This window comes from Nematocida minor, assembly GCF_024244105.1.
Source record: "Nematocida minor strain JUm1510 chromosome Unknown 7758, whole genome shotgun sequence".
In the NCBI taxonomy this organism is placed as follows: Eukaryota; Fungi; Microsporidia; genus Nematocida; species Nematocida minor.
The window spans coordinates 24,720-37,202 of NW_026250373.1; the positions used below are offsets into that span (position 1 = coordinate 24,720).

General features: G+C 42.2%; 9 protein-coding genes across 9 annotated transcripts; 7 read left to right on the top strand and 2 right to left on the bottom strand.

Annotated features, from left to right (window-relative positions):
- Positions 1–1,079: 1,079 nt before the first annotated feature.
- On the top strand, positions 1,080–2,456 carry NEMIN01_1967 (uncharacterized protein; the record flags this gene model as incomplete). The annotated part of the gene is made up of 1 exon (XM_051477909.1): positions 1,080–2,456. One exon carries the CDS (start codon positions 1,080–1,082, stop codon positions 2,454–2,456), a length of 1,377 nt encoding a protein of 458 aa, XP_051333869.1.
- Positions 2,457–2,870: 414 nt separating this feature from the next.
- NEMIN01_1968 (uncharacterized protein) lies at positions 2,871–3,716 on the top strand (the record flags this gene model as incomplete). Its single annotated transcript, XM_051477910.1, has 1 exon — positions 2,871–3,716. One exon carries the CDS (start codon positions 2,871–2,873, stop codon positions 3,714–3,716), a length of 846 nt encoding a protein of 281 aa, XP_051333870.1.
- Positions 3,717–4,060: 344 nt separating this feature from the next.
- On the top strand, positions 4,061–4,597 carry NEMIN01_1969 (uncharacterized protein; the record flags this gene model as incomplete). The annotated part of the gene is made up of 1 exon (XM_051477911.1): positions 4,061–4,597. One exon carries the CDS (start codon positions 4,061–4,063, stop codon positions 4,595–4,597), a length of 537 nt encoding a protein of 178 aa, XP_051333871.1.
- A 104-nt stretch (positions 4,598–4,701) lies between these two features.
- On the bottom strand, positions 4,702–5,985 carry NEMIN01_1970 (histone deacetylase 1/2; the record flags this gene model as incomplete). Its single annotated transcript, XM_051477912.1, has 1 exon — positions 4,702–5,985. One exon carries the CDS (start codon positions 5,983–5,985, stop codon positions 4,702–4,704), a length of 1,284 nt encoding a protein of 427 aa, XP_051333872.1.
- Positions 5,986–6,587: 602 nt separating this feature from the next.
- Positions 6,588–8,057, top strand: NEMIN01_1971 (pescadillo; the record flags this gene model as incomplete). The annotated part of the gene is made up of 1 exon (XM_051477913.1): positions 6,588–8,057. The coding sequence occupies one exon, from the start codon at positions 6,588–6,590 to the stop codon at positions 8,055–8,057; it is 1,470 nt and encodes a 489-aa protein (XP_051333873.1).
- An 85-nt stretch (positions 8,058–8,142) lies between these two features.
- On the bottom strand, positions 8,143–9,018 carry NEMIN01_1972 (palmitoyltransferase ZDHHC2/15/20; the record flags this gene model as incomplete). The annotated part of the gene is made up of 1 exon (XM_051477914.1): positions 8,143–9,018. One exon carries the CDS (start codon positions 9,016–9,018, stop codon positions 8,143–8,145), a length of 876 nt encoding a protein of 291 aa, XP_051333874.1.
- A 32-nt stretch (positions 9,019–9,050) lies between these two features.
- Positions 9,051–9,329, top strand: NEMIN01_1952 (uncharacterized protein; the record flags this gene model as incomplete). Its single annotated transcript, XM_051477894.1, has 1 exon — positions 9,051–9,329. The coding sequence occupies one exon, from the start codon at positions 9,051–9,053 to the stop codon at positions 9,327–9,329; it is 279 nt and encodes a 92-aa protein (XP_051333854.1).
- Positions 9,330–9,551: 222 nt separating this feature from the next.
- On the top strand, positions 9,552–10,790 carry NEMIN01_1973 (uncharacterized protein; the record flags this gene model as incomplete). Its single annotated transcript, XM_051477915.1, has 1 exon — positions 9,552–10,790. The coding sequence occupies one exon, from the start codon at positions 9,552–9,554 to the stop codon at positions 10,788–10,790; it is 1,239 nt and encodes a 412-aa protein (XP_051333875.1).
- Positions 10,791–11,016: 226 nt separating this feature from the next.
- Positions 11,017–12,321, top strand: NEMIN01_1974 (uncharacterized protein; the record flags this gene model as incomplete). The annotated part of the gene is made up of 1 exon (XM_051477916.1): positions 11,017–12,321. One exon carries the CDS (start codon positions 11,017–11,019, stop codon positions 12,319–12,321), a length of 1,305 nt encoding a protein of 434 aa, XP_051333876.1.
- Positions 12,322–12,483: the final 162 nt, after the last annotated feature.

The window sequence follows — 12,483 nt, forward strand, 5'->3', positions numbered from 1 at the left end:
ATTATCGCACTTAATAAGAATCACATTGACAAGAACATAAGAGTAATTGATATATGGAAATTTCTGGAAGATTAAAAATATAAATAGAAGCAGATAAGAGATAATTTACAGTCAAAGCCTGTCTTGTACTTCTTAAACTCAAGTAGCTCTTTAGCAATTGTGCATAGAATTGGACAGAATTCTCAATGGTTTGATATAGTCAATATATAAATTTTCTAGACAGAGTGCTTTATTTGACTCTACAGAATAATGCTTTCTAGTAGAGTACGAGTAACACACTTAGTGCTGTTTTTTGTATGTACTTGATTATAGGAGAATTATTGGTTGTTCTGGCTTGTTTTATGCGATACTTTTTAGCTGAGATCACTTTAGTTTAGAAGTGCAAGGCAGGCCTTGACTATTTTAGAGCATTTTTTAATCAACTATAGAAAATGATCAGAGAAGTGTTGATGGAGCAGAAAGATGATTGATATGTGGAAATATCTGGAAAAACAAAAGTATAAATAGAAGCAGAGAAAGAAGAAGGAACGTAAGAGGCTGGCGATAACTTATTATTATGGGCTCGTATCATATTGGTAGCATCTAGGAAGCTATTATTGTATGTAAATAGTTTTGTAGGTGTTATCAATATAATCCAGGTCCATAATGATAGGTTATCACCAGCCTCTTATGTTTTATACTACTCTGCAAATAATGCGTTTTATCTTGAATAAGCTCATAAAAATAGAATGTAGCCATGCATAAATGATCCTGTAAATATTGCTATAGTATTTAGTAGATGTCTGCCAATAAATAACAGTTTGATTTTACTTTTATGGAACTAGTCTCTAAGTTGTACATTCTCTTTTAATGTAGAGCTTGTTTTTCTTTATCCTGTGGATCTTTTGGTGCTTTCTCTGTTATTAGAGATAATGCTGTGCAAGAGTGTCAGAAACACATGAAAGACCGAAAGATAGCGGGAGTATTAGTGGTGTTTGATTCTGCAGTGAGATACACGGGCAGAGTATTGGCTAAGAGTGCAGTGGGACAGTGTGCATGGTATTTATGAGGACTCGATAAAAATTTTCAGACCACAGGCCATGCAGCAGAACAACGAAAATCCGTTCAAAATAGATTCAAGACAGCAAAAGAAATACGAGGCCAAAAAAAGAGCAGAGGAAATAAAAGAGCTGGAAAGTAAATACAAAGACGAGCTGTCGCAAGAAGAGACAGAAGACGACGCATCCTACGAAGAAAGCGAAGAGGAAAACGTGGCAGTGCAGAAGCTAATAGAGAAGATAAGAAACAAAGAGCCAGAAATATACGATAAAGAGAGGCAGATATTTGAAGAGATCAAGCAGAGCCACAAAACAGCAGGCACCGCACAGATAAAAGAAAGAGAAAAAGAAAGATCGTACAGACTGAAGGACTACTACAGAGACGCTGTTCTGGATAAAATGGAAGAAAATGAGAACACAGAAGAAGAAAGCAGAGAAGAAAAAGAGGAAACCACACGGGAAGGAGACAGAAAGAAGGAAAGAGTAAAAAAAAGAGTGCAGTATGACACAGAGCAGAAACAAAACATCGATGCGTTCATAGCTGCCATGGATGAAGTAGAGGTAGACGACGAGCTCTTCCAAAAGAAGCCCAAGGAAGAGGGAGGAGAAGAAGACACAGACGAGTTCCTAACAGAATACGTGCTGAAAGGAGGATGGCAAAAAGAGCTGGAAAAAAAAGAAAAAGAGGACACCGAGCTGTTCCTGGAAGAAGACAGCGAGGAGATAGAAATGATAGAAGAGTTTGACAAAGAAGGCATGCCTGCCACGGGAGGAAAGTACAGCACAGTGAAGAAGCCAACACAGCAGAGAAAGAGAAAAGAGCTGAGGAAAAAAATGAGAAACCGAGAAGAAGAAAAAATAAAACAGGAGGAAATAAAAAGACTTAAAAACCTGAAGAAACAGCAGTTTGCAGACAGATTGAGCATTTTGAGAAGTGTTTCAGGGCTCAGCAAAAGAAAGGTGTCAAAGATAAGACTGGAAGACAGCTATGACAGAAGAGAGCTGGACAAAATACTGGAAGACCTCTTTGGAGAAGAATACTTCAGCGAAAAAGAAGAAAAACGGCCAAAGATAAAGGGATCAGAGATGGAGGCGCAGGAGCTAAAACAGCTAGAACAGCTCGCCGAGAAGGGAGAGCTGCAGCATGACAGAGAGACCGTAAAAGAAATCAAAAAGATTCTCTCAGAGATAAGAGAAATAGGGGAAGAGTACGGATCTCTAAAGAAGCAGGGAACTTTTGAGTACGTGAAAGTTCCCACAGTGGACCTCGGGCTATCGGTGAAAGATATTCTGCTAGCAGACGACAAAACACTTAAGAGACAGTACCCGCTGAAGAAGTTTGCTCCCTTCCAAGACGAAGACGAGAAAAGGAAGATGGAAAGATCGCTGAAAAGAAGAAGAATGGAAACAGAGAGATAGCAGAAAAAGACAACAAAAAGACTAGCTGCCATCAAAACACAATATACAGTGGAGTTGAACACTTTCTGCTAAAATAAAATACAAGAAATATTATAAAAAATTTACCATTCCATACTCTCCAGAGACACTTTGTTTATTATTTTTACTGCTTTTACAAACTATTGCTGAATATGTCCAAACTAACACAAAAACATCTGCACTTTGATACACTCTCAACGATTAAAGATGGAGAAGAAAGTGTGCACTGCTGATTGGAATGTGCTGTATCCTGATTGCCGCATATTGCTCTTCTCGCTGCTTTTGATCATTATTGGCAATTCATCTTGGATCGCCATTGATTGCTCAGTATTAGCCCATAGCTAGTGCAAATATTTTATTTCATTGGGCTCTCTGCGATCATTTTCTGATTGGTGCATGGAAGGGGCCATAGAAAGATGCTTTGAAACCATTTCCACAGAATTCCAAGAAATGCAACAGCCTATGGAAGAAAACACAAGAGCACCGCCGCTGGTACTTGTCGTGGATAGCCCGTTGGCTACTCCAGACTTCAGAGCATACCGAGTCAGGCAGCTAATTGACGGCGTAACGCAGACATCTTTTGTCCGCATTCTTTCCATTCTTTCGATTTTGTTTAAGCTTTTCCAAATAGGGATAAACGTGGTTGCGCTCCTTCTCACGCAGAACAACCCAACGCAGAGCCCGTTCAGGCTCTTCATCATTGTGTACACTTTCCTCACCGCAGCCCACACGTCTTCATTCGTTGTGCGGCACTGGGGATACATTCTGAATAGAAGGCCTCTCGAGTTCACACAGGGCGCAGAGTCCACGCTTTTCAACAATCTCCTCGACATTCTTACGCTTTTCCTGTACTTCATAGGATTCAAGTGGCTGCAGCAGTACCACTCGTCAAAAGAGGACATTCCCATCCTCTACAACCTCACGCGCATTTGGGTGTTCTACGGGATTGCAGTGGTGCTGGCTCCGATATTCTCTGTTATTTTGATACTTCTTCTGCTGAATTATGTGCGACCAACTCTTCCCGTGATAGAATACACGCTCGGAGGAAAGATAAAAGAGGAAGACGCGCAGTGCACGATCTGTCTGGCGCCGTATGCAGAAAAGGAGCAGATAAGAAAGCTGCCGTGCAGACACCATTTCCACATGACCTGCATAGACGAGTGGTTTGGCATAGACGATGTGTGTCCGCTGTGCAAGAGGCCAATCAATCCGCTGTACGACATTGCAGGCGGATCATTTTAGCGCCCAGTTGGCCTTGTGAGGTGATAGAAGTGCAGATATGCTGACAGGCATTCAGGTACGTTTTTATTTAAAATTTTCATGTAAGATTGTTTAAGAAAGATTGCTTTTTTAAATTTTACTGCATCAGGTTTTGATATGGGAGTGTGGCAGAGTAGATGAAGCGATAATAATTTGGCATTGAGATGATAATTAGTTGGTGAAAAACAGCACAGCATATAATGGCGCACTCTACACCAAGTGAAAGAGTGTCTTCCAGCTGTGGAGAAACTGCAATTAAAGTCTCAGCGTGCTGTGCTTTTAGTTTTGTGGGATTATTTCTGGATTTTGCTTAAAATAATTTTACAATGGAAAGACTCTCTGTTGTGGAGTATCTCACGATGCGATACTTAAATGAAAGAGAAGCAAAAAGACTCCTTCCATACGATGAGGACCTGGTGGAGAGAGTGCAGTTTCTCCTGCAGAGACAGAAAACAAGACAGCAGGAAGAAGAAAATAAAAACAGAATAAAAGAGCACATATACAAGATAGAAATAGACAGGCTGGAGTGGATGCTAACAGAGTATCTCCTACTTCGCCTCGAGAAGATAAGAAACAACTTCTACATAAAAAATGAGCAGCTTCTCTCGGAAAAAGAAAAAGAGTACTACACCGCGTACATCCTCATAAACAAAGAAGAAAAGATCTACACCCCGCTAAAAGACATCCCAGAAAGACACAAAGAAAAAAACAGCACAGAGGTCCATGGAATATACGTACTAGACACGATACAAGATATAGCAATAGACGGAGAAATGCTGTCTTTTTCCCCAGGCGAGTTTCTTATAGGGGACATTGCACAGGCTGAAGAGCTGGTGAACGACCTCAGCGTTCTCCTGGTGTAGACCAGTCTTTGATAATAAACTATTCGTATCACACTCTTTGATTTTGAAAGTAAAATAAAATTAAGACAAATAAACAGATTGAAATCACCTTATATTTAAACAGCCTAGGAAGACCGAATGGTCTCGTCTTCGAAAGAATACTCAATGAAGTTGTCTGAGTTATCTGCATCTTTTTCTTTGAATATCCTTCTCTCTTTCAATCTGCTCCACATTTCTTCATTTGTTTCATCCGCAGTTTCCGTCATAAGAGACTTCATTGTCTGCAAATTCTGCACCGATGGCCTTCCGCCCATCTCTCGAATGTTCTCCAGCACCTCCTCCTGGATTCTTTCTATGTACTTCTTCGTGTTTTGGTTGTCCATGGTCATGGGAAGCACTTCGAGCGTGTAGTTCGGGTGGTAGTGATCGAAGTACTCGGTGTACGGTATCTCCGCAGCCACATCAACATCTGCGAGCACTGCAGTCTCGTACGCCCACACTCTGCTTACGTTGGAGATAGTGTATCCTCCTCCCCCAAGGATCATGAGGGGGATGTTCAGAGACTTAACGAACTCCACACACCCTGCGTGTCCCTTGTGCGTTAGGTTGAAGCACCCCAGCCTGTCTCCAGCGAGGGAATCAGCACCGCACTGCAGCACTATCACATTTGGCCGATACTTCTCCACTGCAGAGCCAACCACAGGCTTAAAGATCGATAAGTACGTCATATCATCGATGCCTGAATTCAAAGGCACATTTATGCTGTATCCTCTGCCCTTTTCTATGCCCACGTCAGATACTGCCCCTGTCCCGGGGAAGAACTCGCCGTGCATGTGGAAGGAAATAGTCATGACTCTGTCACTGCAGTAGAACGCCTCCTCCACCCCGTCCCCGTGGTGCACGTCTATGTCAATGTACATCACTCTCTCGTTGTATCTGAGGAGCTCCAGTATGCCCAGGACAATATCATTCACGTAGCAAAACCCCGAGGCCTCTCTTCTTTTGGCGTGGTGCAGGCCTCCTGCCCAGTTAATCGCGACATCGCATATTCCCTCGTTCAGATGTGTGGCACCCTGGATAGATCCTCCTGCGGTGGTTTGGCAGTACTCGTAGACTCCCTCGAATACAGGACAGTCTTCTATCATGTTGTATTTGGCCAGCTCTTTTTCCTTTGTGTCTGCGTTCTCTTTCTTTATCTCCTGCAAGAACTGCACGTAGTCATCCGAGTGGAAGCGAGTCAGATCATCAAAAGACGCAGGAATGGGAGAGTACACGTTGAGGCGCTTGAACACTGAATAGTTCATGATAAGCGAGTGCGTGAGTCTGATTCTGTGGGGCTTCATGGGGTGGCCTGGGGCGTACTTGTAGTTGCCAATCTCTTGATCGTAGAAGTAAGAAATCTTCCTCATGGTGCAATAAAAAGAAAAAGAGACACAAATAATAAAGATGTTCAAATATTTATTGTGATTATTACTGAGAATTATTGCTGGAGGATGCATGCACGTGAATAGTCTGCAAAGAAAAAGAGCAGATAGCTGGGAAAGGTAAGAGATGTGTTCAGTGTGGATCTGTGTTGTTCGCATACTCTCTGATGAACAGTGCGTTTATTGTTGTTCTTAGTTTGTATTATACTGTCTAATGGGTGCGATTAATATAGCTAGAGACGTGCATAGTAGATTATTGGCAGAGAGTAGTAGTTGTACAAAATAGACAGATAGGACAGTGTTTGGGCATGCGTGTTCTTAGGCTGTATGCATAATAGTTTGGTGGATGTAATGAGCCTATATCTGTGACTGCGTGCTATGGGCTAGAAGTGTGAGTAAGTTCTCCTTTTCTTCCATGCGCTTATTTATTTTGTGCTAGCCATTGATAGTATGTGAAAGAAAGTGCAGAAGATAGGCGCAGCATAGATAGAGCGTATGCTGGCTAGCGCATGATTTTATTCGGTTGAACTAGCGAATTCTTGGGCTATATGACAGAGTGCGAAAATATTGCAAATTTTATTAACGAAATGGGCCGATGGTACACAAATGTAATTAAAAGAAGAACACACGTAACCCGAGACGAAGCACTGATCTGTCTGGGGGTTAAGTCGGAAGAGTTTGACAGATACTGCGTGCTCACAGACACGCATCCTTTCATACCGCACAAAGACATGCTTACGAACAGAAGCACGAGAATACAGTACAGAATAGCAGACATCCACAGAATAAGAGAGTCAGAGCCGTACAAGAAAAATAAGCTAAAAGAGGAAAACGCAGAAAAAAGAATAAGCTACAAAAGCACGGGCAGAGAGTACAAGGCAGAGTATTTGAAAGATGAGCGAATTGACTATGGGAAAATTTTGCTGGAGAAGTATCCCTCATTTGAAGACATCTTTGAAGACCTGGGAGAGGCACTCACTGCGATAATAATAACAGAGAGACTGATACGAAAAAAACACAAGTTCTGCGTCCGATTCGAATCCGACTTTAAGATGAAGGTGCAGAGGGAGCTATCTCTGTTCTACCTCTATCTCGCGCTTACCAAAAACGTCCAAAAAACATTCCTCGCAAAAGAAGGAATATTTTACAGCACAGAGATCAGCGGATACGAAGTGTTCTGGAAGGAGGCGTATCCCTTGGCCGATGCAGAGGACACCCTGGGGATCAACTACAACATTATAGTGCAAAATGCAGAGTTCAATACATATCTGCTGGAAAAAGTGAACTTCAGACTGTTCAAAGAAATAGGCCATCCGCACTTTGTCAGCTACATAAGAGAGTTCAGAAATAAGAACACAGATGTGCTTGAGTATGTTCCTCTGCAAGAAAAAGAGAGCGAAGAAAGCACAGAAAGCGAGTCAGACGAGGAGGAAAATGAAAGAAACAATAACCACGATTTTGACAACTACAGAAATGAAGACAAAAACAAAAAAAAGATAAAAAAGAAGAAAAGAGGCAGAAGCGAGGAGAAAGAAGTATTCACGGGAAAGTCGCTCAAGACAGAGGACGACACAAGAGAAGAATACACACAAGAGGCTGAAGACGGGTCTTTTGGAAACATGGACATTCTGGAAATGATAAACAGCATTCCAAAAGAGATAAGAGCGCTCTCGCAGCAGGGCCAGTCGCAGGGAATATTCCGAGGCCTTGCATTCTACATATGCAAAAGCAATGACACGCTTACGCACTCTCTCAAAATGCTAATTTATGCAGGAGGCGGTGAAATAGCCGATACAGCAGATGAAACCGTTATTTATCTATGCAGAGAGGTGCCTGCAGGCTTCAGGGCAGAGTATAAATACTCTCACCCGCAGATCGTATACGACAGCATAAACATCAGCGAGCTGCAGAGCCATTCGTACTACAGGCCAGGGCAAGAGATGCCGCAGCACACATGTCCGTACAAGACCATGCTTGAGACAAGCGCCCTCGATGTGTTCAACATTTCGGAGAGAAAAAAGAAAGAAATCGAGTCGATAATTAACCATAGAAAGTAAGAATAAAATACAGATTTATTGATATCAAAATTTTCAAAGATTTTAAAAGATGCAGATCGGTATGTGGTGAAGTGCGCGATAGATCCTACTCGGTGGACACTGTCAGTGCAGTGCTTTCGTACACCTCTGGGCCTGTTTTTCGCGTGTGCTGGAACTTCAGCCCGTCTCCCTCGGTTGTCCAGCTGGGCATAAACCACGTGTACCAGGACTCGCCCATGATCATTTTCCAGTTCTGGTAGTACCCCATGTCGTACGATATATTCGTGTTTTCCATCGGATGCTTTCTTTCCTGCGGTGTTTGGTTGATGCACACGGAGTACACTCCTTCTACGAAGTAGTACAGCACAAAAACCAAGCCAAGAGCCTGCAGAACAATGGACACGTACAGGGGAGCATTCGAGTAGTCAACAAGAGAGTTGTTGATAATTGCATCAATGAAGCAGCCAAGTCCCAGGCCAGAAAGAATCACCAAGTAAAACAAAAAAACAATGTAGAATTTGTAGTTGGTGAATCCCACGCACAGATCGCACCATGTAAGGTGCTTGAACATAAGCAGCAGGCATCTGTTGCACGCGCTGCAGTGGTAGCTGCGCATGGGCTGCGAAGTGTTGCATATCTCGCATATGTTCATCTCGTGTTTGTATGCAAATATGTGCTCCTTTTCAAAGGGGTTGAGATGAAGACTGCTGTCATCAGAGTCTTCGGTTTCATCGGTTTCTGGGAAGAGCTCAAGGGTTGTGCAGTTCTTCGATATAGACATCCTGAGGAAAGAGAAGCCCACAAGAAGAATGAGAATCTGATATACAATAAACAGCACAATAATAGGGATGGAAAGACGAGTGAGCATTTGTATGGAGTATAAAGTGTTAAAGGAGAAGAAGAGGTATATAGTGCAAATAATCAGCCCCACTCTCTTGACGACCTTCCACACGGTCAGGAAGACCTCACGCCAAAGAAACATAAATATCCAAACAATAATTCGTTTTTTTATTCATGGACAAACTGCAAACAAGAAAGAGAAAAATCGAAACAGACGAAAATATAAAGAAGCAGGACGTTTCAAAAGGAGGCGCAAGGCCGTCCGAGTGCTCATACTGCAGAGCAAAGCTAAGAATAACCAACACATTCGGGTGTAAGTGCAGAAGAGTCTTTTGTGCGAAGCACAGATACTCAGACGAGCACAGATGCTCCTACGACTACAGAACAGAGAACATGCTGAGGCTCGAAAAAGAGAACCCAAGGATCATTCCATCGAGAATATCGAACGCATAGTGTTTATATTAAGAAACATCAAATGTATGAAGAACAGCCAGAGAGTACCGAGCGCCAGCTGTGCAGTGTACACAGCGGGCAGCGGCAGCGAGTGATCATTGGGCTACTGATGGTGTTTTAAGAGGATGGATGGGAGCAAAAAAGAAAGAATGTGCAATGGAAATAAAAATAAAAATAAAAGTGAAAATGAAAAAAAGAGTATAATTTTTCTTGTGCAACTGAATGGAGTATTTTAAGAGAGTAGATGTATCAGAGATGGAGGGAATGACAGAGGAGGAGAAACAGGAGGTCTCCGAAAAGGTGGTGCAGATGGCACAGAGCGAAGTGAATAAGATAATACAAGTGAGCAGTCTGGCAAGGAAGCTGGAGCAGTTCATAAAGCACTTATCAGTGGAGAGTCTCTCAGGCCTCGTATCAAAAATAGAAATAACGGATATTTACCACAGAAGCACAACGTATGCGATAGAGTCCATACTAAAAAAGATAGAAGAGCAGAAGACACTCACAGAGAGCTACAAAGCACTGCTAAAGAGCATTGAAACAGCTGTGTTAAGTAACCCTTCAAAGGCCTTCAAAAGCAAAGGAACCAACCACATAATAAGAGCCATGCTGAGAATAGGCTACAGCACAGACGGGCTGAAAGAAGAGATAAGGGAAACACCGATTGACTATTTCATTGAAGACACCACAAGAGTAGCAACGTACTCTGAGTATGTAGACCAGGCAGACACAAAAGAAAAAGAAAGAATAACAGAGTACTTGGTGAAAATAATGGACACGCAAATGGTCACGGGCTTCCAGGCCTTCCTGTACGAGAAAGTGTGCAAGCTGGCAAGCACTGCACAGCTGTGCGAGATATTCGAGAGAATAAAGGCAGATATACCTGATCTGTGCAAAGACAAAGTGGGAAACTACTTCATGCAAAGTTTTATCTCTGTATACGCACCGGAAGAGATTTACAGAATCATAGAAGAGCACATACACACATTTCCAGCAAACAGCAACATAGTCCACGTGCTTCTCATGAGGGCAGCAGCAGAGAACAAAGTGTCAGTGGTGGAAAGCGCAATGGAGAGAGTGTTCAAGAAAGACGCCATTATGAGCACGCTTCTATTCCACGAAACAGGAGGATTTGACTCAAAATCGTACAAACTAGCCGTTAAACTGCTGAAAATGAAGACAAAGTACCAGAAGACCCTTCAGATGCAGTGCATGGGGCTGTACGAGAGATACTGGCTGTTCAACAAGATAGGACAGGAGGTGCTGATCGCTCTCCTGGATAGCAACCTGGATGCCGCAGTGGCCAAGCTGCTCACGAGCACAATGACGAAAGAGTTCATAGGAATATGCAAGACAAAGGGAGGAAACAACCTGCTGAATGCAATAGAGAAGGTATCCGATAGAGAAACACGCAAACAGATAGCAATGGCCAAGCAAGGGCTGCGCAATGCAAAAAAATAAAGACAAATCAAATTAGTTACAAATAGATATGCAGACAAAAGCCATGATCCTGTGAGTATAAAAGTTTTACTAGTTGGCGAAGAAGATGAATAATTGGGAGTGCAAGAGTATAGCACGAAGAGAGTGCTCACACGCAGTTATTAGAGGGTGTGCAGTAGGCACATTAAATATCTAGTGAAATCTTTTACAATATAAGAGATGGATGTAAAAATTTTATTACCATATAATGGAAGCAGGAAATAACAGCCTGGAAAGTAGAAGTGGCCAGAGCGAGCGCCATTCTGTTGATACTTTAGAAAATTCGCTAAAAGATGTTGTACTGGATGAAGATGCATATTCGGAGATTTTCAGGCCTTCTAGCGTTGCACCAGAAAATGCCAACAGCGCACAACCAGATACTACTACTTCTAGTAATCCATTCAGTTTTAATACAACCAAAACAGATGGAAGTAGAAAAACACAGCTCTGCGCACAAGGACAATTACTTTCACAGATGACCAGTGCTTTTGGATACACATATAGTGTAGTTGAAACTGCATCTAAAACCTTTGAAGGCGCGGGCATTCTTATTGAGCCAAAAAAAGAGGCAGATCAGCCGGCGGACTCAGAGAAAAAGCCTCTTTCTTTTGATGAAGTCATTAAAAAAAAGATAAACGACTATTTCAATCTCTGGGGAACTGTCTCAAAGGCCATAAATAGCATAGATAAGTTTTTTAACTGCGACGAGACACTGGGAAACGGCCTGTTTTTTGTTTTCTCGTTTTTATTGGGAGAGCTGGGAATGGTTTTGTTTTACATGCTGTACGGAAAAATACTTGCCTGTCTTGCGGTGGCTTGTGCTGTCAGATACTTTTTTGTTAAGAGCATTAAAGACACAGCAATATATGTTCTGCTCACTCTGATAGCTGCAGCTGTTCTATCTATGTGGATGCTGAACTGGCTTATCTACATTCTGATCTTCGTCTACAGCTTGATGTTTATCGCGTGGATAAAAGATGAAAATCTAAACATAAATTATCTCGACATATCGATCATAGTAGTAGTGGCAGCGGCAAACATTGCTCTGTTCTTCTGGAGCGGATGGATAAACAGAGCAATGAGCAGCGTGTCTGGGCTATTGGTACTGCAGGGAGCGCTGATTGTTGTTCTTCTGTTTAATTCAGGAATGCTGCGGTATATCTTCAGATGGATTAAAAAGGCTGCAGAAGAGGCCCTAATGGAAAAAAAGTCAGCTGAAGAACAAAAAGAAAAAATACCTGCAAATGAAGTATTTATACTGGACCAAGATGTGCCCAAGGAAGATGAAAAAGATAAAGAAGGCTCATATGCAGTGCTGAAAAAGAATGGGCTGATGAGTCTCTTTGAAATCCCTGGATTTTGGATTTGCGTGATTTTTGCCATTGCCATTATCACGGGTCTGGGGATATTCATAGGAGTCAACCTCACACAGCCAAAAGTTATCACAAACAGGCAGCTGTTTAAGTGTGTCCCAGGAAGAGAAGCTTTTCTGAAAAAAGAACTAGAAGCATAGACAGCTCTCTAGACAGCCAAATTCAGAGAAAGCAGCAGACAAATTAAAAAGTGCCTATGTGTTCTTATTACACCAGTAAAATAAACCGTGCTAATATACTACATTTATCTACAGTCTTCATTTTCTATTAGTTCCTGTGATAGTATTGGACCAGTGTTTTTT